This window comes from Papio anubis, chromosome 1 (genome assembly GCF_008728515.1).
Source record: "Papio anubis isolate 15944 chromosome 1, Panubis1.0, whole genome shotgun sequence".
Taxonomy (NCBI): domain Eukaryota; kingdom Metazoa; phylum Chordata; class Mammalia; order Primates; family Cercopithecidae; genus Papio; species Papio anubis.
This window is the reverse complement of record NC_044976.1, coordinates 214,569,897-214,591,132: the sequence shown is the minus strand read 5'-3', so window position 1 is coordinate 214,591,132 and position 21,236 is coordinate 214,569,897. Positions and strand designations below refer to the sequence as shown.

Genomic DNA, 21,236 nt, shown 5'->3' with positions numbered 1-21,236 from the left:
AAATTTGATGTTACGTATATTCCACCACAGTTAAATAAAAGTATAAAGAAGTTTAAAAGTCACCTGCTTTCACACATCTCTGTAAGCATATGAACACACATATACAGTAAAATTTTCAATAACCTTTTCTCAATCAGCTGTATATTTCTTTTTTAAGATCCAATAATCTTAAAGGTAACCTTAAATGAAATAAGTAAAGGAATAAGGATCATCCATGAAAAACAAATAATAAGGCCAGGCGCGGTAGCTCATGCCTGTAATCCCAGCACTTTGGGAGGCCAAGGCAGGTGGATTACCTGAGGTCGGCAGTTCAAGACCAGCCTGACCAACATGAAGAGACCCCCAAAAATATAAAATTAGCTGGGTGTGGCGGCACATGCCTGTAATCCCAGCCACTCAGGAGGCTGAGGCAGGAGAATCGCTTGAACCTGGGAGGCGGAGGTTGTGGTGAACAGAAATTGCATCATTGCACTCCAGCCTGGGAAACAAGAGCGAAACTCCATCTAAAAAACGAACAAACAGGCCGGGCGCGGTGGCTCAAGCCTGTAATCCCAGCACTTTGGGAGGCCGAGACGGACGGATCATGAGGTCAGGAGATCGAGACCATCCTGGCTAACACGGTAAAACCCTGTCTCTACTAAAAAATACAAAAAAAACTAGCCGGGCGAGGTGGCGGGCACCTGTAGTCCCAGCTACTCAGGAGGCTGAGGCAGGAGAATGGCGTAAACCCGGGAGGCGGAGTTTGCAGTGAGCTGAGATCCGGCCACTGCACTCCAGCCCGGGCAACAGAGCAAGACTCCGTCTCAAAACAAAACAAAACAAAAAACAAACAAATAAATATCCAGATTATCTTTTTTTCTGAGACAGGATCTTGCTGTGTCACCCAGGCTGGAGTGCAGTGGCTCAAACACTGCCCACTACAGCCTTGACCTCCTAGGCTCAAGCAATCCTCTGGCCTCAGCCTGCAGAGTAGCTGGGACCACAGGTGCATGTCACACCCAGCTAATTTTATTTTAATTTTTATAGACACGGAGTCTCACTACATTTCCCAGGCTGGTCTTGAACTCCTAGGCTCAAGTCATCCTCCAGCCTCAGCCTCCCAAAGTGCAGGGATTACAGGCATGAGCTACTGTGCCCCGCCCCAGTTATCTGATGTTGGCCATAGGACAGCAGGGCTTTCCAAAAGTCCCCTTACCCTAGACCCCTTAAACTTTAGGTGGGTTCAGGTGCCAAGAGGCATGATGTTGTTTACACAGGAAATGTCAAGGTCAGAAGGAACAGGCTGCCTTTGATGAAAGTGAAGAGAAGACAGACAAAGAAAGGAGGCCCTGGGAATACGTTCAAGAGGAAACAAAGAAGACAAAAGCCATAAATATGAGTCAAAGACATTCACCACACCTTCATTAGTCTATTCATTTTTGCACCAACTGCACTGTCAACGAAGTGCTCTTTACTCTGTGCCGTCAATATTTTGCAAATGACTTTGGAAGATTTGGCCGGGTTGAGGGGAGAAGCAACCATACTTTCCTTCTACAACCAGACACTTTGTCCTGTGGTCAGCAGGTGGGCAGAGGCTGGGGGTGCAGCTGTCCCTGCAGGTCACCGGGTATCAGACCCACCCACATGCATTTTGTGGTCTCGACTCAGTGCACGCGAGTTCAGACCTGGGTGAAGAAAGGAGGAGGAGGTCTGGCTCCCGGCTGCCTTTTAAAGGTGTCTTTGCTGCTCTTTCTCATTATCCCCTAGTGCCAAAAAGTAAATTATGAAGTTAATGTTTAGCAGCAAAGCATGTGCGGTTTTTGGTCTTTGCTTTTCTGGTATAAATTTATGAGCAGGTTCAGGATTCTGATTGTGAAACTAGGTTTTCATAAGCATGCACATGTAGTTTTTTTATTTTAAAAAAATTATCTTTTCTTAGCACTCTGTGAGCTGGTATACTATAGCTGACATAGGTAGAAGTTTCTTCCCAAAAAGGAGCTTTCTTTCCTCCCATTTTAGAGTGCCTAAGTCCACACTATAACCGCACTCAAACCCAGCAAACCGCTCTGGCTGCTGGTGTCAATGCAAAACCCTGTCAGGAACAAAGGGTGAGGAGGCCACTCACTTTTCCTCTTAATGCCTTCTGTGGCCACAGAGCCGCTGACCGCTGTGACTCACGCATGCCCTATAAACATGTCCCAAACTGCAAAGCCTGAAGAGCTTTCACAGAACTTTTGTTGGTATGTTTTTGCCCTCCATACACAAACTGGAAGACATGATAGGCTCCTCCGTGATCTGGGCAAAGGCCCTGCTCTGGCCCTCAGCGGGGCGCTGGCTGGCTGGCCGGCCATCTGTCTGTGGTCCATTAGAGTTAATATTCTTATTTCTTTCCTGCCCAGCAGAATATGCCCAGAAAAGTCAAAACTGGGTCCTGTCTTATTTAAGAAGTCTCGTTGCTCGGTATTTGTGTGCATGGTATTGAAACAAAGTCAATATTCACTCAACTTAATTATTTGTTTTGTTTTGTTTTGTTTCTTGAGAAGGAACCTCATTCTGTCGCCCAGGCTGGAGTGCAGTGGCGTGATCTCGGCTCACAGCAACCTCCACCTCCTGGGTTTAAGCGATTCTCCTGCCTCAGCCCTCTGAGTAGCTGGGACGACAGGCGTGCATCACCACGCCTGGCCAATTTTTTGTATTTTTAATAGAGATGAGGTTTCACCATGTTGGCCAGGCTGGTCTCAAACTCCTGACCTCAAGTGATCCGCCTGCCTCAGCCTCCCAAAGTGCTGCGATTACAAGCATGAGCCACTGTGCCCGGCAGAATTCAACATGATGCTGTTTTAAAAGTTAATGGAGGCCTTACCTGAGTTACACAATTGGCCAAGCATTGAAGATTAAAATGGGAGGGACTTATGGTTTAAAAGGGAAGTCAGATGAATAAATACACTACAAGATAACACGTTTAATAAAGGCATCCACATAAAAAACTACCATAGGCTATGGGAAGACAGAGCAGACAGCACATCTATTTAGGTGGGAAGGCGCAAGGACAGGCCACCGCCGAGCTGAGGCAGGAAGTCTGAGGTAGTTCGGCCCCGTGGTTAGTGCCTCACACAGGCTTTGGAGCAGAGATCCGGGTCTCCCAACATGGCCCTGCCACTTGCTAGCTTTGTGCCAGAGGCATTTAGTTAACCTCTCTGAGCTGTGATTTCCTTACCTGTAGAATGGAGGTGATCATTCTTTTTAGCTAGTCAACTCATATACTATTATAGGGGTTACATTAAATCAACTAACCTACATAAATGACTCTGCAGGTAGCACGTGCCCAGTACATGCAGCCAGGATTATCAGTTAACCTAAAAGAGAAGGATGATGTGGAGGAAAGAGCAACGCACACCCAGGCGTGGAGGCGTGAGGGTGCTTGTCTTCTTCAGGGAAGACCTCGGAACCCTTGTCTAAGTGGAGGGAAGCAGTGCAGGGGAGGAGGCCAGAAAGGCCAGCTGTGGGCAGTGAGGATCTCTGGGGATTATTAAGCAGGAGGGTAATGAGGCAGATACCGCCCCTGTCCTTCCATCTGTGCCCCTCTCTAGCCCCTTGAGCCTTTCCATTGTAATAGCTGGCTTGACTTCTACTGCCTGAGGGTTTCATGAACCCCCTGACTCCAAGCACTGCAGGAGGAGAATGAACTGCTACAGACACCTCTCATTGCCCGATGAGAGTTGGAGTATAAATAACCCAGCTCTCTCGCCCCTCAGGCGGGACACCTCCGAGGCACATATTCTACGGACTCCTAGAGGTGCCCAGCAAGATTGAGCTCCAGTTACCTGCAGTGGTAAGTGGCTTGACAGCACACCCTTTACTGGCTGGCTTCCCTCTCCTATCTTCCTTCCCTACTCACATACTGTTGTTTCCTCCCAAATACGTCATCTACACCAGAATCCTCGTTTCAGGGTCTGCTTTCGACAAAACCCATACGGAGGTACAAGCCATGACCGTATCTATTTAGAAAAATACTTCTACAAGCAGAGGAATAATGGATCGGACTGGGTAGAGTCTAGAGGCAGAGTTAGGAGACTATGGCAATTGTCAAGGAAGGAGGGGATGAGGGCTGGAATCATCTTGTATTATAGGAGTAGAGTGGAAGGAGGGACCCCAGAGACACTGAGGCAAGTCCTAGTGACTGATGCCTGTGGTCTAGGTTGGACAGAAAAGATAGTCGAGAGGAGGAGGAGCAGATTTTGCCGCATATGAGAGACCAGCAGAACATTCAGCTGGAGAAGGTCTCAGTGAAAGGCTGGATCAAAGGTGTGGATCTGGGAGTTCTGGCAAGTGTCGCTGGGGTCATGGGGATGAATGAGGCCACTGAGAGAGATGAAAGAAGTTGAGCTGAAGCTAGAATCCTGGGAACACTAACAGTTAAGGGTGGGAATAGAAAGAGGCCTCAGTAAGACATAGAAGCAATAGTCAAAGAGAAAAGCGATAACCTGGAAAGAATGTGTCTTTTCATCCAAGGAAGAATTTCAGCAAGGAAGAGTCACCAGCAAGCATTAAATGTTGCAGTGAATTCAAAAAACGTGAAGAACTGGACACAGGCTGCTGGGATTGGCAATGGGCATGTCACTGAGGACCTCAGCAGTCCCAGGTAGTGATGGAAACAGAAGTGAGACTGTAGGAGGCCGGGAATGGAAGGGAGGGGCAGACGAGCTCAGGGCAAGGGGAACATTTCTTCAGAATGCTTGGCGGTGGAGGGAGGGAAAGAGAGACTGTGGGTGACGGGTGGGTGACAGGGAGAGAAGTCTAAAGGAGGGGAAGATGTTCTTTGAAAAGATGGGGTGAACTTGACTAAGACTGTGGTCCGAAAGCGATAAGCACAGGGGTGAAGACAAAGTCCAGGGGAGAGCAAGGAGGGAATCTCTGGTGGAGGAAGGTCAGTGAGGAGGCAGCCCCGAGTGGGAACAACAGCAGAGGAGGAGTTTGCGTTCAGGAGGACACGGGGACTTCTGAGAGCAGAGGTGAGGAAGTGAGGATGGATGAAATCACAGGGAAGCTTACAGATGATGGCTACTGTGCTCGGCACAATTGTGCTTGGAGGGAATCTGGGCTGAGCTGGGGTTGGTAGTGGAGAGTGTCACCAATTAAAGGGTAGCTCTGAAAAAGGGGCTGAGCCCGGTGCCTGGGGTGGTGCAGAGAGGGCTCTGAGCACCTGGAAACCGAGCAGGACTGGGAACCAGGAGAGGGCAGCGTGGAGGAGGAGCCCCTGCCAAATGCAAGCAGCCCTGGGAGCCCGTGTCAGACAGTAAAGGCAGGAGGTGACCTGTGCCACAGTCCCTGCCCCATCAGGGCCCTGCAGCGGCACTTCTGCCCCTAGAGCTCTTAGATGTCATCTCCTCTGTGAAAGGGACATTTGGTGGTGTTAGAAGCCAAAGGTTCTACGCTCTCTGCCGAATGAGAGGCAAGGTCCTCCGATCAGAACAGAAGGACCGGGGTGGCGTGGCCTTGCTGAAGAGTTGTAAAGATTAACTTAGTGTTTATTAAGGGAAGTTAGTGTTGGGTGCGGTGTGCAGTCCCACAGTGCCTGGGCCGGCGACCCCACTTGCCTCCTTTCTGCGTTCTGGGTGCAGAGTGTCCATTTCTGCCTCTGTGCTTGGCTCTCACGCCTGCCCACTCGACCTCACTCCTGCCTCACTGCTCTCAGGACCCGACTCCTTAATGTAGCCACATATGTGGGTGACATCATCAGGAAACCAGAAGTGCAATGTTTCTTTGGAATTGATTATAACTGTTTGGAAACAGTTCTAGTTCCCATGTCATATGAATTCTTTTTTGTTTATTTTTTGTTTTGCTTGTGTTGAGACGGAGTTTCACTCTTGTCGCCCAGGCTAGAGTGCAGTGACTCAATCTCGGCTCACTGCAACCTCCACCTCCCAGGTTCAAGCGATTCTCCTGCCTCAGCCTCCTGAGTAGCTGGGATTACAGGTGCATGCCACCACGCCTAATTTTTGTATTTTTAGTAGAGACGGGGTTTTGCCATGTTGGCCAGGCTGGTCTCAAACACCTCAGGTGATCCGCCAGCCTCAGCCTCCCCAAGTGCTGAGATTACAGGTGTGAACCACCGCACCTGGCCGCCATATCATATGAATTCTTAATTCCTAGATAAAGAAAATCTTGAAATTATCTGGTTAATCCTGGTTATTCCTGTAGAAATTTTTCCCAACTTTCTACCTAGCTTCCAAATCCAAATTTATTGGTAACCAATTCATATTGATGAATGACAAGACTTAAAATGGAAGAAACATAGATAAAACAAGGTGCAAGTTTGAGTTGTGTGAATATTTTTCTTATTTTAAAATATACATTATTTTAAATATACAATTTAAATATATTAAATATTGAAATATATTTAAATGGTTGTAAATGTTAGTTATTTAACATAGTTAGGGAAGAGTTATATTCAGAATTATTATGGAATTCATGGTGTACTGTCATCATTTATCTACATAATTCTTCTAAATCATCTTTTTCCTTATAACCCTATGATATTTGAAACCTGTTTTATCAGTCTGCAATAGCTTCATTACATCAAGTCCAAACACTTCACTTCCACCCAGAGAGATTCACTGTGACAGAAATAGCAGTGTAACTGCTAATGCAAACACTGTAAATCACCAGAAACTAATAAGGTAAGAAGAATGTTACCAAGTGTGGTTTGGCTAGCACACAAGCCAAAGGGAGGCTTAGACATCTCATAAGGGACACAGGCAATTTTAAGGTCCACCTGTGACACACACACACTTATGAAGGTAAAAAGCATGTTTCTGTTTGTTTTCCAGAGACAGGGTCTTGCTCTGTTGTCCAGGCTGGAGTGCAATACTGTAGCCTCAAACTCCTGGGCTCAAGTGATCCTCCTACCTCGGCCTCCTCAGTAGCTGGGACTACAGGCATGTGCCACCATACCCAGCTAATTTTTTTTTTAATTTTTGTAGAGATGGGGGGTCTCACTTTGTTGCCCAAGCATCTCTCAAACTCCTGGCCTCAAGTGAACTTCCTGCCTTGGCCTCCCAAGGCATTTTGAGCATCCAGCCAAAAATGCATGTTTTCAAGAGAAATCAAGAAATATTTTGCTTGAAAAATTACAGAAAAGCAGCAAACTGCTGTGCCTTTTCTGAGCAAACAGTATTTGAAAGAAGCCAAATAGTTGATGGCAGAATATTATCTTGGGTTTTGGGGTTTTTTTGCTTTTTGAGACGAGGTTTTGCTCTGTGGCCCAGGCTGGAGCACAGTGGTGTGATCATGGCTCACTGCAAACTCCACGTCCCGGGCTCAGGTTATACGCCCTGAGCCCCCTGAGTAGCTGGGACTACAGGCACACACCACCATGCCTGGCTAATTTTTCTGTTTTTAGTAGAGATGGGCTTTCTCCATGTTGCCCAGGCTGGTCTTCAAAAAATTATCTTTAATAGAGGAATTCCATTGCATAAATGAAGAAGGAATGATAGAATCGTTTAAAAAAAAATCACCATTTTGCAACTCCTACTAAAATAATGTTAATGGCAACCATTAGGTGACAGGTTGCTGGAGAGCTTCATACAGCCTAGATCAGGCTGACAGCTACTGAGTCTGAGGAGTGACAAAAAGAGACAATCCAGACATTATGTTACCTCCTGAAGGAAGGCAATAAAAATTCACCACTTCCAATGAAGTTGACTTGCAAAAAAAGAAAAAAAACAAAACTGACTTTGACATTGATCGAGCCGCTAGATATAAAAACTGGTGGGAAATACAGGGAATAGAGGGACGTGTTAAACACAACCACAGAAATGCAATCAGACAAGTCCAACATGTGGACAATTCTACAGGACCAAAGACCAGGCTCTTCAACACATGAAAGACAAGGACAAAAGGGGAGGAGAATGTTAAAGATTTAAAGACACATCAACCAAATGCAACAAGAGGACCTTGTTTGGATCCTGACTGGAATAAACCAATGATAAAAGCATATTTATGAGACAAAAGCGGAAATTTGAAAATACTGCATATCAGATATTACAGAATTATTGTTAGCTTTTTAAGATATGATCATGGTTTAATGGTTGTGTGGGAAAAGGGGAAGGAGGTCCTTATCTCTACCTTACCTGGTAAACATAACATCAAAGCATTTACAGATGAAATGATGTGATGTCTAGAATTTGTTTTGAAGTAACCAGCAGGGCTGAGGACGGAGGTGAGGGAAACTGTTGAGGGAGAAGAGGTGAAGCAAGATTGGCCACATGTTAATGGCAATGCCTAATATAAATACATGGGGGTCCATTTATCCTGTTGTTTTTTTTTTTTTCTGTGACGGAGTCTCGCTCTGTCCCACAGGCCAGAGTGCAGTGGCACAATCTCTGCTCACTGGAACCTCCACCTCCCAGGTTCAAGTGATCCTCCTGCCTCAGCCGCCTGAGTAGCTGGGATTACGGCACGCACCCCCACACCCGGCTGATCTCTGTCTTTTTAGTAGAGAGGAGGTTTTGTCATGTTGGTCAGGCTGTTCTCAAACTCCTAACCTCAGGTGATCCGCCCACCTGGGCCTCCCAAGGTGCTGGGATGACAGGCCTGAGCCACCGCACCTGGCCCATTTATCCTATTCTTACGGATTAACATTTCTGAATAGAAAGTCCCTTTTTAACCACCTACGCTGGTGATCAGTGTCTTGCAAAAGCAGCTGCACAATAACTTAGGTTTGGTTGTGCCCCATCCACAGGCTCTTCTCCTATATCCCACATCCCCACCACAGTGAGTACCTCTTCTTCTTTCTACTGTCCCAGAAAAGAAAGTTTGAACCAACCAGTCAGTGTCTCTGGCTCTGGGTATTCAGTCTGCAACTTCCCCGCCTCTTTTTACTCTGTCGTATCCCTAAGCCCACTCTCCCTTCTTAGGATCATGTTTACAGATTTTAGACCGAGAATGGGCCTTCTTCTGTCATCACCTTCTCCCCGGTTTCCAGCCATAGCCCACTCCACAAGCTGCCACTCTTCCTCTCCGCACCTTTTCTTTAGTGGATCCAGCTCCAGGCAATAGGAAGCTCTGAGTCAAGCAGTGCTTCCCAGACCTCCTTCCTCTGGTCCCCCATCCTGACCACAGAGGACCACCTCTGATCCTCCTGAGCCTCACAGGGTGGAGGACTGAAATAAACAACGCTTGGCCTCTCTGGCTGCTTACTTGCTCCTTCCCGTATGAGGAAGACATCTGATTGGATGTGTGAAGCTTTGCTTTTATCACATTTTATCACTTTTTGAAAGTCTGTAATGGGCCTGCCTCCTGCTCTGTATGTTTTTTGTTCTACCAACAAATGGGAATTAAAGGCAAATCTATAAGTACTCCTGCCACTGGGATTTAAAGTGGCCAGGTGCAGTGGCTCATGCCTGTAATCCCAGCACTTTGGGAGGCCAAGGTGGGTGGATCACCTGAGGTCAGGAGTTTGAGACCCGCCTGGCCATGATGGCGAAACCCCATCTCTACTAAAAATACAAAAACTAGCCAGGAGTGGTGGTGCATGCCTGGAGTCCCAGCTACTCGGGAGGCTGAGGCAGGAGCATCGCTTGAACCCGGGAGGTGCAGGCTGCAGTGAGCTGAGATCACATCACTCCACTCCAGCCTGGGCGACAGAATGAGACTCCATCTCAAAAATCAATCAATCAATCAATCAAATAAAGTTACTAATGACATTGATCATTACAATGGATTCCAAGGTTCTATATACATTGTTTTCCCCATAGATGAATCCTGTCTTGATTTGAGAAATAGTAGGACCACAGTTTGGCCTCAGGCTCCGGACGCATTCTCCGATCCAGTTTGTGGAATCAGGAGGTATTAGGCTGCTCATAAAGTATCCCAGAGATTTCTGTGGTCTCCATTTAACCAGTGAGTTGTGTGTCTGTGCACTATTGTGTAGAAACATGGTGCAAACACAAGTAAATGATCTGTAAATCTCTAACACAAGGCAAACTTTTCCCTCTACTTATTCCCTAATAACACGTCATTAGCAAAGGCCCACTGATGGCCCCGATCTCGTGTCACAAAAGATTGATAATGTCATTGGAAACCAATACGGCACAAGAGGAACCTAAATCATCTTATGCCATATTATCCAGGAGGCTTTTAGAATCCAGCCTGAAGCAGCTCCTACTATTCAAAAATGCGATACTGTGAACATCAATAAGAATAATGATGACCATGGATGGAAATATACCAAATATTCATGACTTTATAATAATACTAAAAAGCAAAAAATACTTGATATAAATATATTAAATTATCACATGTACCCTGAAGGTATGTACATCTATTATGCATCAATTTTAAAAAATAATTTTAAAAACTACTTGGTTGCTGTTAAGGAATATTGAGAAACCAAATCATTATTTTGAAAACTGATAAAGGAAAATACTTATAAATAAAGGAAATACTAATAAATGAAGAATGATAGAATTAGATCATCACCATTCTGCAATCCCTAATGTATTAATATAGACCTAGTGTTCATCAACAATAGTACTGATGTCATAGACAATCAGCTATCATGAGCTTCCTGATAGAAGGATACAACACCTGTAAAGTAATTTGGTCCCTCCAAATCAAACCTGAATTTGCTCTAGATCCAACTGCCAACTTATCAAGTAGAGAAGACAGACAAATACAGTAATTACATATACCATGATGATGCCTCCAGCAAAACCAGGATGTGGAAAATCCTACAGGACAAACAAGTGGTTCCTTCAATAATTGAACTGCAAGGATAAGACAAAGGTTGGGAGTAAAAATTTTTTTTAAAAAACCTTAAAATAAACTTTAAAAACATGCTAGCCAGGCCAGGCACGGTGGCTCATGCCTGTAATCCCAGTACTTTGGGAGGCTGAGGCAGGTGGATCACCTGAGGTCAGGAGTTCGAGACCAGCCTGGCCAACATGGTGAAACCTCGTCTCTGCTAAAAATACAAAAATTAGCAGGGCATAGTGGTGGGTGCCTGTAATCCCAGCGACTTGGGATGCTGAGGCATGAGAATCGCTTCAACCCAGGAGGCGGAGGTTGCAATGAGCCGAGATCACGCCACTGCACTCCAGCCTGGGTAACAGAGCAAAATTCCATCTCAAAAAACAAACAAAAAACCCATGGTAACAAATCACAAGATTCACAGTTTGAATCTTGACTCCTAATTCAAACTGTGAGGCATTTATTATTATTATTATTATTATTTATTTTGTTGAGACAGGGTCTCACTCTATTGCCCAGGCTAGAGTGCAGTAGACCAATCACGGTTCACCTGAACCTCCCAAGGCTCAGGTGATCCTCCTGCCTCAGCCCCCTGAGTAGCTGGGACTACAGGCGTGCACCACCACACCTAGCTAATTTTTGTATTTTTGGTAGAGACAGGGTTTCACCATGTTGCCCAGGCTGATCTCGAACTTCTGAGCTGAGGCAATCCACCAGCCTCAGCCTCCCAAAGTGCTGAGATTACAGGCATGAGCCACTGCGCCAGGCCTCTGTATTTTTTTGAGTCATTTATTCATTTATGGAAAAACTGATCTTTTCAACACTGGCTATATGATAACATTAAACTATTATTATTATTATTATTATTATTATTATTATTGTTTTTGAGATGGAGTATCACTCTGTCGCCCAGGTTGGAGTGCAGTGGCGTGATCTCGGCTCACTGCAACCTCCACCTTCCAGGTTCAAGCAATTCTCCTGTCTCAGCATCCCAAGTGGCTGGGACTACAGGCACACACTATGCCCAGCTCGTTTTTGTATTTTTAGTAGAGACTAGGTTTCACCATATTGGTCAGGCTGGTCTCGAACTCCTGACCTCAGGTGATCCACCCGCCTCGGCCTCCCAGTGCTGGGATTACAGGCATGAGCCACCGTGCCCGGCCAAATCATTATTATTTTAAAGGGATGATTATAGTATTATAGGCAATTTTTAAGAGTCTTTATCTTTTAGGTATCTTTTAAATATACCTACTGAAAAAAATTATGAATAAAATAAAATGATGCTTTACATTTGCTTCAAAATTATGAGGGAGGTGACCTCTGGAGATGGGAACAGGATTGACCTCGAGTTGATGGCCGGCGCGGAGGGTGATGTTACATGGAGATTCACTGTACCGTTGTCTACTAACTCTGTATAGTAAAACATTTTACAAAAACACATTTATTGTAGCTTGAAAATGGGAGATTCCTCTCTGCCTGGCAGGATGATTTATGAAGCTACTGTTTTTTGTTTTGTTCTTTCTGCTGTTAAAAGAGAAAAAAACAAAAAGTCATCCTTCCTCACATCCTCTTCTCACCACCCCCTCGAGAGAGCAGCGCGTGCTTTGAGTACCAGAGAACTGGGGCTTCGCTTGCAAACGGGATGGAATTAACAGGTCTTTGTTTTCAGAAAGCCTTCGCAGGGACAAACGCTGAACTGTCTGGAGAGAGCAGGTGGGGTCTCTGGGCCGGGAACGGGAAGGCTGTTGACAGGGCCTGTGGGCTGGTGTCGGGGCAGGGCAGGGCTGCGTCCCAGCATCAGGAGGGTGACCAGGGCTGGTGGCTGTGCTGCTGGGTGGTGGGCAAACCGGAGGGAAGAAGCTCCTTTGTTCTAGGGTTTGGCTTTACACACAGCTTCCTCTCCTCTTGTCTCACTATGGGCTTGACAAACGTCATGTCAATACAGTCCTTTTAACAATCTGTTGAAAAAGCCCCACCATGAGAGAACTGCTCAAGGTTCTCACTGGTTTCCGCACAGGGTCATTCCAGTCTCTGGAGCGGTGGACTGGGGAGGGGACAGGGCTGCTCAGGTGATGACGTAGGTGACTGAGCCCATTTTGGTGATCAACAATTGTCATGTTCTTGGTCCGTATTGTTAGGTTTTAGAGGTACCACGTAAACCCCCAGGCCTCCTCTTACTATGATTGGGCCAGTAAGGGATTGGAGTCACACTTGATTTAGAAAAAATGAGATGGTGTTTCTGGGACAAGCGTGTGATGGTTGCATTTCACACCTGAGAATCACATATTGCCCGTTACTTCTTTTCTGATAGTTTAAAATGAAGAACCCCCAATGTCTCTGCAGTTACCGTTAAGCACACCATTTTTGTGAAGGGCTTACTTTTGGCAGCCGCCACACTAGCTCAGCTGGATTGAACTCCTTTAATGGGTAATGCAGCCAGAAACAATGGCAGTGAGGCCCGGCCTCGACCCCCGGCCTCCCTACTCAGAGAAGACTGGTCCTCAGGACTGAAGGTCACAAGAATTTCAGAGACACTGAGAAACCATGGGATCAGGACAGTTCACCCGGAATGTGATGAGGAGGGATATTCGTAGATCTCACAAGCAACTGGAAAACACGGCACTACCACAGAGTTGCACACAAAATACATGCAGTATTTTCTAGTCTATGTGAGTGCAGCTTGCCTCAGGGACTCTGAAGGACCATTGAAAAGAAACAACTGGGTGATGGAGGCCCTCACATGGTCCTGGGGACACAGGATGGGGGACAGAATAGGACCTGGGATTGCCCTGATATCATGTTTGCCTTGTATCTTTTGCTGATCTTTCTCCTTCCCTATCTCTAACTTTGGGTTGCCCGCAGGTTCAGCCCTCAGAGCCCTTCTCTTCCCTACTCACCCTCCCTCCTTAGGTGATCCCATCCAGCCCCACAGCTTTAAACATCTTCTGTACACGGACCACTCCAACCCCAGGCTCTCCGGAGCTCCAGACTTATATAGACAGCCTGGATGTCTGGTTGGCTTCTCAGCTGGGAACACGTCTCCAACCACACTCTTGATCTTCCCCCAAACCTTAACGAATAGTATCTAGTTGCTGAGGCCTAAACCTTGTGATCATTCTTGGAGTCTTTTCCTCTACTTCCAACCCACCCACTGGGAAATCCTGTTGCTTCTACCTTCTGAATAGATCCCAAATCCAATCACCTTTCACTACCCACCATTATCACCCTGACCTGAGACGCCCTCTCCCTTGTAATGTCCCCTAACCAGCTCAGCACCATTCAATGGCTTCTCTTCTTCTCTTCACATTTAGCTCCAAATCCTTTCCTGGCCCACAAGGCCCTTCATGCTCGGAGGCCTGCCCACCTCTCCCACCTCATCTGCTTCTCTCTCTTCACTCAGGCTACCAAGGCCTGGGGGCTCCTTGCTGATCCTTCTGGCTGCCAGACACTCGGTGCTTGATGTTCCTCTACAAGGAATGCCCTTTCCCCACGCTCCTTCATTCCCTTCAGGCCACTACTCAAGATCCCCTCCTTAGAGGGGCCTTCCATGTCATTCTAGACAGGACAGTACCTCATCACTCTCACCCCTTATCCTGCTCCATCTTTCTTCATAGTGTTAATCCTGACATGACATATGTTTACTGATGTATTATCTGCCTCTGTGGTCAACCTCACAGTCAGAATTCAACTCACAGTCAGAATTCAACTCACAGTCAGAATTCACCTCACAGTCACAATTCAACTCACAGTCAGAATTCACCTCACAGTCAGAATTCAACTCACAGTCAGAATTCAACTCACAGTCAGAATCCAAGTTCCTTAAGGACGGGGACTTTGTTCTGCTTACTAGCACTGTTTCTTTTCTTTTTTTTTTTTTTTTTTTTTTGAGGTGGGATCTTGCTTTGTTACCCAGGCTGGAGTGCAGTGGCATAATCTCAGCTCACTGCAGCCTCTGCCTCCTGGGTTGAAGCAATTCTTCTGCCTCAGCCTTCCAAGTAGCTTGGACTACAGGCGCCCGCCACCATGCCCAGCTAATTTTTGCATTTTTAGTAGAGAGAGGGTTTTGCCATGCTGCCCAGGCTGGTCTCGAACTCCTGACCTCAAGTGATCCACCCACCTTGGCCTCCCAAAGTGCTAGGATTACAGACGTGAGCTACCACACCCAACCAGTTTACTAGAACTGTTTCCAGCATAGAATATCACTAATTAAATATTTTATTGAATGAAGTTAAAATGACACGTACACCCTTTCCATGAAGTCCCTGAGGTCACAAGTTTAGGAAAATGGACTTCCTTACTCCCGGACATCCTATAAACACCTGTACCCAACCTTCTTATATAATTGAAGATATTTACTATATGGAGAAAATATTTATATTCATTCATTCAGCAGATATTTACTCAACACTTTGTTTTTGGTTTTTTTTTTTTGAGACGGAGTCTCGCTCTGTCACCCAGGCTGGAGTGCAGTGGCCGGATCTCAGCTCACTGCAAGCTCCACCTCCCGGGTTCACGCCATTCTCCTGCCTCAGCCTCCCGAGTAGCTGGGACTACAGGCGCCGCCACCTCGCCCGGCTGGTTTTTTGTATTTTTTAGTAGAGACGGGGTTTCACCATGTTAGCCAGGATGGTCTCCATCTCCTGACCTTGTGATCCGCCCGTCTCGGCCTCCCAAAGTGCTGGGATTACAGGCTTGAACCACCGCGCCTGTCTACTCAACACTTTGTAATGGTAGATACCACTTACTAAGCCCTATGTGCAGAGCCCATCATGCTCAGAGTAATCCTACAAGGTAGCTATGGTTTCTGCCACTTTACAGATGGGCAACAGAGGACAGACACATCACGTGACTTTCCCCAGGTCACATATCCTATACCTGGTACAGCTGGAATTCAGCACTCTTTTCCCTAAGCCATGCTATTAAAAAGCTATTGCAGCATTAGCCTCAAGCCATCTCGTTCTAGAACATTCTCACCCACGCAGTATTGGCAGCAAAATTGCCAATGTGAGCCCATAAAACATTTGCAGTTCATCCTGTCACTTCCTCTATGAAGTCCTCCATGAGTCCCCCAGGCAGAGCCAGCTGGGGGACTTGGCTAACATTGCTGAACAATGCACTTGGCTAACATTGACCCAAATGCACTTGGCTAACATTGCTGAGCAACTCTCGCTCAGTGTCATTACTGGTCTTCCTGTCTCTCCCATGAGGCTGAAACCTCTCAAAGACAAGGGCTATGTCTCATACTCATTTTGGCATCTCTGGTGCCCGGCACAGTGTCTGGCACATGGTGGGAATTCAATGAATGCTGACTGAATGAGCAGATGAACTGCATTAGGAAACACTTCCACAGCCTTAGAAGCTGGTATTCTGGCATGGGCGCAGGCGGCCAGTCGGCCCCTCGTTCTGCCTGTGTTGGTCATTCTTCACTTCTTTTGCAGGCTTATTTCCCCAGTTCCTATTTTGTTGCTTGAATATCTGTGACATTTCCTGCTAAGTCTTCTGTGCAATAGTAGCTCATTCTAATTGCCTCCCGCAAATAATACTTGTTCTGAAAGAAACTGTCTCTGGAATTCAGATTCTGCCTGTAATGTTGTGCTTTGTGGCTCCATTTCATAGCAGCCGAGGGGTTTGTTTCTATCTGAAGAAACCATCTGTGAGGCTCGAATTTGGTGCTTCGTGGAGCTAATCCAACGGAATCCGTCAGTACATTGCTGTGGGGGGCCTTGAGAAAGTTCCGGTTATCAATGGAATGCAAATTTTTAAAAGATCAATAAGACACTATTTTTCCCTAACTAATTGCAAAATAAAAAGCAAAAATATGCTGGGGAGGGTTTAGAATATGGGAACAATCTTTCTGCGGGACAGATTGAAAACATGTTAGCAAAGGACTTAAAAATAGATCCCCATTACTTTAAAGGTGGCCCAACAGTTCTGCTTTTTGGAATGTATTCTAAGCAAACAATTAAGATTTAACTAGCAGGATGTTGATCTTAATTTATTATAATAGTGAAAATTGAAAATTATTTAAATTACTAAGAATGAGGAACTAATAGGCCAGGTGTGGTGGCTCTAATCCCAGTTCTTTGGGAGGCCAAGATGGGAGGACTGCTTGAGGCCAGGAGTTCGTGGCTGGAGTGAGCTATGACCGTGCCTCTGCACTCCAGCTGGGGTGACACGGCAAGACCTGTCTCTAAATTAATTAATTAATTAATTAAGGTATAGCCAAACAATTAGATACTATCCAGTCACTCAAAGTTATGTTTTAGGTGAATATACATTATCATGGAAAGAGTGTTCATTATGTATTCACTTAAAATAGCAGATTACATAATAGCATATATGGTCTGATCCTGTAGTATTGTCATGTTTGTTATTTATCTATTTCTCTTCCCCAGTAGTACCCTGATTTCTTACCAGAGTATTTGCTCCCTCCAGTGGGGTGTAGCTGGTGGTTGGAGGATTCCTGCCTTCCACATGGCTGCCTAGAAGCAAGGTCCGCCCTTACCTGCCCAGGCCAGACTGAGCTCAGCTCAGCGGGCTGTGTCTTGCAGGCCTTGAACCTGAAGCAGTGCAAAGCCGTCCCCTGCAGCAGTGGCCCCGGACGGGCTGTTGCGGTTATGTGATGTTTGCTATCCTCTTACACCATGCTGCTTTGCCCTCCGATGCCCCCTTGGCTCCTGTTAGCCTGAGCCTGGTGCCCCAGTCCCCAGTAGGCTCTGTAAGCACCCCTTCCTCAGCCCAGGTGCCTTCCAGTGAGTCCTGCTTTCTGTCCTCATGGTCAAGGACCCTAACTGATAGGTTCCACAGTGATATTTTAAAGAAGTTCTACAGACAGACACATCCCTGGAAAAAGCTTTCAGAAGAGATGAAGCAAAGCATTAGTAACGGTGGGTAACTTTTGTGGAATGAAGGTGTTTTCCTCTTCTTTTTTGTTTACTGGCATTTTCCAATTTCTCCTTAGTATCTATTGCTTGGGAGCCACTCTAGTAATTGTTAGAGTATTTTATACTTTACATCGTTTTTCCCAAAGGGCCTTTCCTGAGAAGATTCTCTAAAGCAGCCATCTCAGAGTGAGGTGCCCCTGCAGGGAATGCAAGACGACTCCTTAGGGTGCAGGAAGAAAACCAGGATTTGTTTTAATTTATATTTAGGTTCCGTGTTAGTTAAATCTCACTGACATCCTCCCTGGGTCCACACGGCAGAAATGCACGTATCAGGAAGGCAGGCGGCCGCCGTGAAGGAAGCTCGGGGAGCCTTCGCTCGTGCACTGATTCCATCTTGTTTATTTCCGTGCAATCGCTAACCGTACAGGTGGCCCACTGAGTGAGGGATTTACAGATGTGATTTGGTTGTAATGACATCAGCCCTCAAAAACTGATAAGAGACTTAAAAAGTTTCCTAAAAAGTAACCTTGAATTGAAGATAATCCCAACGCAGGGGGGTTTCCTGAGAATGGCGGGGGCGACAGTTCCACCAGGATGGGCTCTGCCTCGTGTTGGGTAAGAACAAAGACAGGCTTATCGGATTTGATAAAGAAGAACTAAAAAACTTAAACATTATCAAGACTAGTTGGAAAGTAGATTTACCTTTATTCTCATTAACAACGAGCTCTTCCTAAGTACGGACCATGCCTTGAGTTGGTAACCAGGAATGTTACCAGCCAGCCAGACATTTGAAAACTAGGCGTTTAGAGCATGGAAACACATCTTGACGTGCTTAAAAGCCAGATTTAAAGTCATGCAATACCCAACCATACTGCAGTACATTTCCTGAGTTTGGTGATAAATGCTTAGAAGCCTCTTCTGAGATTTCTTTTTTTCTTTTTGAGACGGAGTCTCGCTCTGTGCCCAGGCTGGAGTGAGTGGCGCCATCTCAGCTCACTGCAATCTCCGTCCCCCGGGTTCCCGCCATTCTCCTGCCTCAGCCTCCCGAGTAGCTGGGACTACAGGGGCCTCCACCACGCCCGGTCAGTTTTTTGTATGTTTAGTAGAGACGGGGTTTCACCATGTTATCCAGGATGGTCTCGATCTCCTGACCTCGTGATCCCGCCTCGGCCTCCCAAAGTGCTGAGATTACAGGCGTGAGCCACTGGGCTTGGTCTGATTTTTCTTTTTTAAGGAAAATAGCAGTTTCTTCAAATGATTAGGAGTGTTTTCTCCACTAGATGAGGTAAATAATTCCTGCTGTTCTAAAAGTACCGTGACAGATAGCACATTTTTAAAAGCAGAAGAAAAAAAGAAACCTCTTAAAGCCTCCTATTTTCACATTCTAGAAAGAAACTTAACGCCTTATAATTAATAGCACCACGACAGCACACGTCGGGTGTCTCCCCACCAGCAACCCAGGGACGCGCACATTCTCTCCAATTAGTTTTCTATTATCTACCTACTTCCCCACCTCTCTGTCCATACCCAGGCAGCAGATCTCCACCCCGCCCCTCCCTCTCTTTTTCTCTCTCCCTCTCTGCCTAGCTGGCTTTCTGTAAATAATAATGTGTGTCAGAGCCTACAGCTTTTTAAACATTTTCACTTTTATTATTTCATTTAATCTTCACACCAGCCCAGAAAAGTGATTTTTCCACTTTACAAATTAAGATGAAGAAACTCAGCAATATTTTTTTATTTTTTTGAGACAAGGGCTCTCTCTGTCACCCAGGCTGAGTGCAGTGGCGCCATCGTGGCTCACCACAGCCTCGACTTCCGGGGAAGCTCAGCGATGTTAAATGTCTGGGCCAATCACGTAATCAGTAAGGAGCAGAGCCTAACTCCGAATCCCACACTTGCATTCAGTATCAGAGCCCCAGGTAGTGCTTTTTACACACAAGCGTGCATAAGGCTCCCCTGAGAACGTTAAAGTTTCTCTGTTTTAGGGGTCTGGAACGGGGCACACCGCCGATTTCTAACACCCTCCTTCCGGATGCTCCTGAAGCAGATGACTGGCAACCACGCTTTCAGAAACACGCAGCCACCATGCCTGGCACGAGGGGAGCACGCGCGACCATGAGGCTCTCTGTTTATTTAAGCAGCCCAGGAGGGTAAGGTAGTAACCCTTGATCTTCAAGGAATTGCCTGTATAAACACGGTACCTTCTTATATGGAAGGATTTAGAAAAGGGAAAGGAAGGAAGATGGGAAGGTAGGAGAGAAAGATCTGAACACATTCCATCCCACAGAAAATACTCCTGCCCTTACCGAACAGTCGTCGTCCCAACTAGCCTGCTATCTTAGACTCTCTTTGTTGTGTCTTTTAGGCGTTTGGCACTTAGACACTGGGTGACTGCAAAGGGGACTGAATCTCTGCACTTCTTCTCAGGAGGGAGAAGGACAGAGCTGAGCTCTCTATTTGACAGACAGAGGTGCACAGGAGGGAAGCGCCTGACCCACAGTGAGTCACACATGGAGCTGGGAGCAGAGCACAAGATCGCCGGACCCTCAGGCCTGTGTGTCGGGCCCTGAGTCACGCACCTTCCCCAGCAGTGTGAGCACAGAGGCGGCTTTCCACAGGGCCCGGCGGAGCTGTGGGGTATGGCAGGCTCTGCAGAAGCCAGGAGTCATGAGGGTAAGCAAACTGCCCGCGCAAGAGACCACGCACTCTCCCAGTCAGGAACTGGCACGGTGATTTACATCAGATGCTGAGGGCAAGGTCGGTGAGCTGAAGAGGCAAAATACACATTGAAGTGATTTGAGTGTAAAGAAAAATGCTCCGTTTGCAAACAAGGTACGTTTATTCTGCAGCTTAGGAGATAAAGTGAGATTTCTGTGGGGAGTCTATGTTGCGCTTTCTGGTGGCCTTAAAAGAAACAGACAAATTTGTGCTAAAGATAAAAATGAATTACATTCCATAAAGCCAACTTTATGACACTAAACAGAGAAGATTCCCTTGTGACAACATGTGAAGTTGAACATCAGTCAGAACTTCTGAAAGAATCCTCGACGATGGGGCCTGGGGCGGCACGCAATCTCGATGCAACCTTCCTCTACTGCCTTCTGCGCACGACAGCGTCTCCTCGGAGAGAGAATATGATGTCATCACTTGATCATCAAGAGATTAGGGTTCATTCACCAGACCGTACTTCTTTAATGGCTTACAGGACTTAACTCAGAGCTGTTTTGTGTGCTCCAAACAAGTCTGTGCCTGGGCTGACGCATTAGGCTGTAGCACACGCTTCAATGCTGCATGTCCGTGCTGGCCCCTGCCACCGAATGATATGCCCTGGGTATGCGTCCACCTTGAAGGGTATTTCATATCTCGGCCACCCTCCTTCCCAGCTGCAATGTGTTCCCATCATAAACAGCCTGTCTGTTGATGTTCTGAGGGTCACCACACTCCTCTCCTCCTCCATCTCCGCCCTGTCCTGAAGGCATGTGGCTCATCCTCATCTCTGGCTGGTGATTCTGACATGCGCGGTCAAGCCAGCGGCACATCAGTTCTCATCTGGATTTTACCTTGGGAAAATCTCAGGTAATCCTGGGGGGAAAAATGATCTTGGCAAACTAGAGAAGGAAG

At 46.4% G+C, this 21,236-nt stretch overlaps 1 protein-coding gene across 4 annotated transcripts in view; it reads right to left on the bottom strand.

The window, feature by feature from the left end:
• EFCAB2 (EF-hand calcium binding domain 2) overlaps window positions 1-21,236 on the bottom strand; it is a 153,339-nt gene that overhangs the window by 6,439 nt on the left and 125,664 nt on the right. For 3 of the 4 annotated variants that reach the window (XM_009196026.4, XM_031660115.1, XM_017953258.3), the window contains one exon: window positions 20,432-20,732. The exons of the other annotated variant lie outside the window; for it this stretch is intronic. In XM_009196026.4, coding sequence (XP_009194290.1) covers window positions 20,639-20,732 — 94 coding nt within the window. In that variant the 3' untranslated portion in view covers window positions 20,432-20,638. Of the gene's footprint in view, window positions 1-20,431; window positions 20,733-21,236 lie in introns of those variants that run through there. 4 annotated transcript variants of the gene reach the window in all.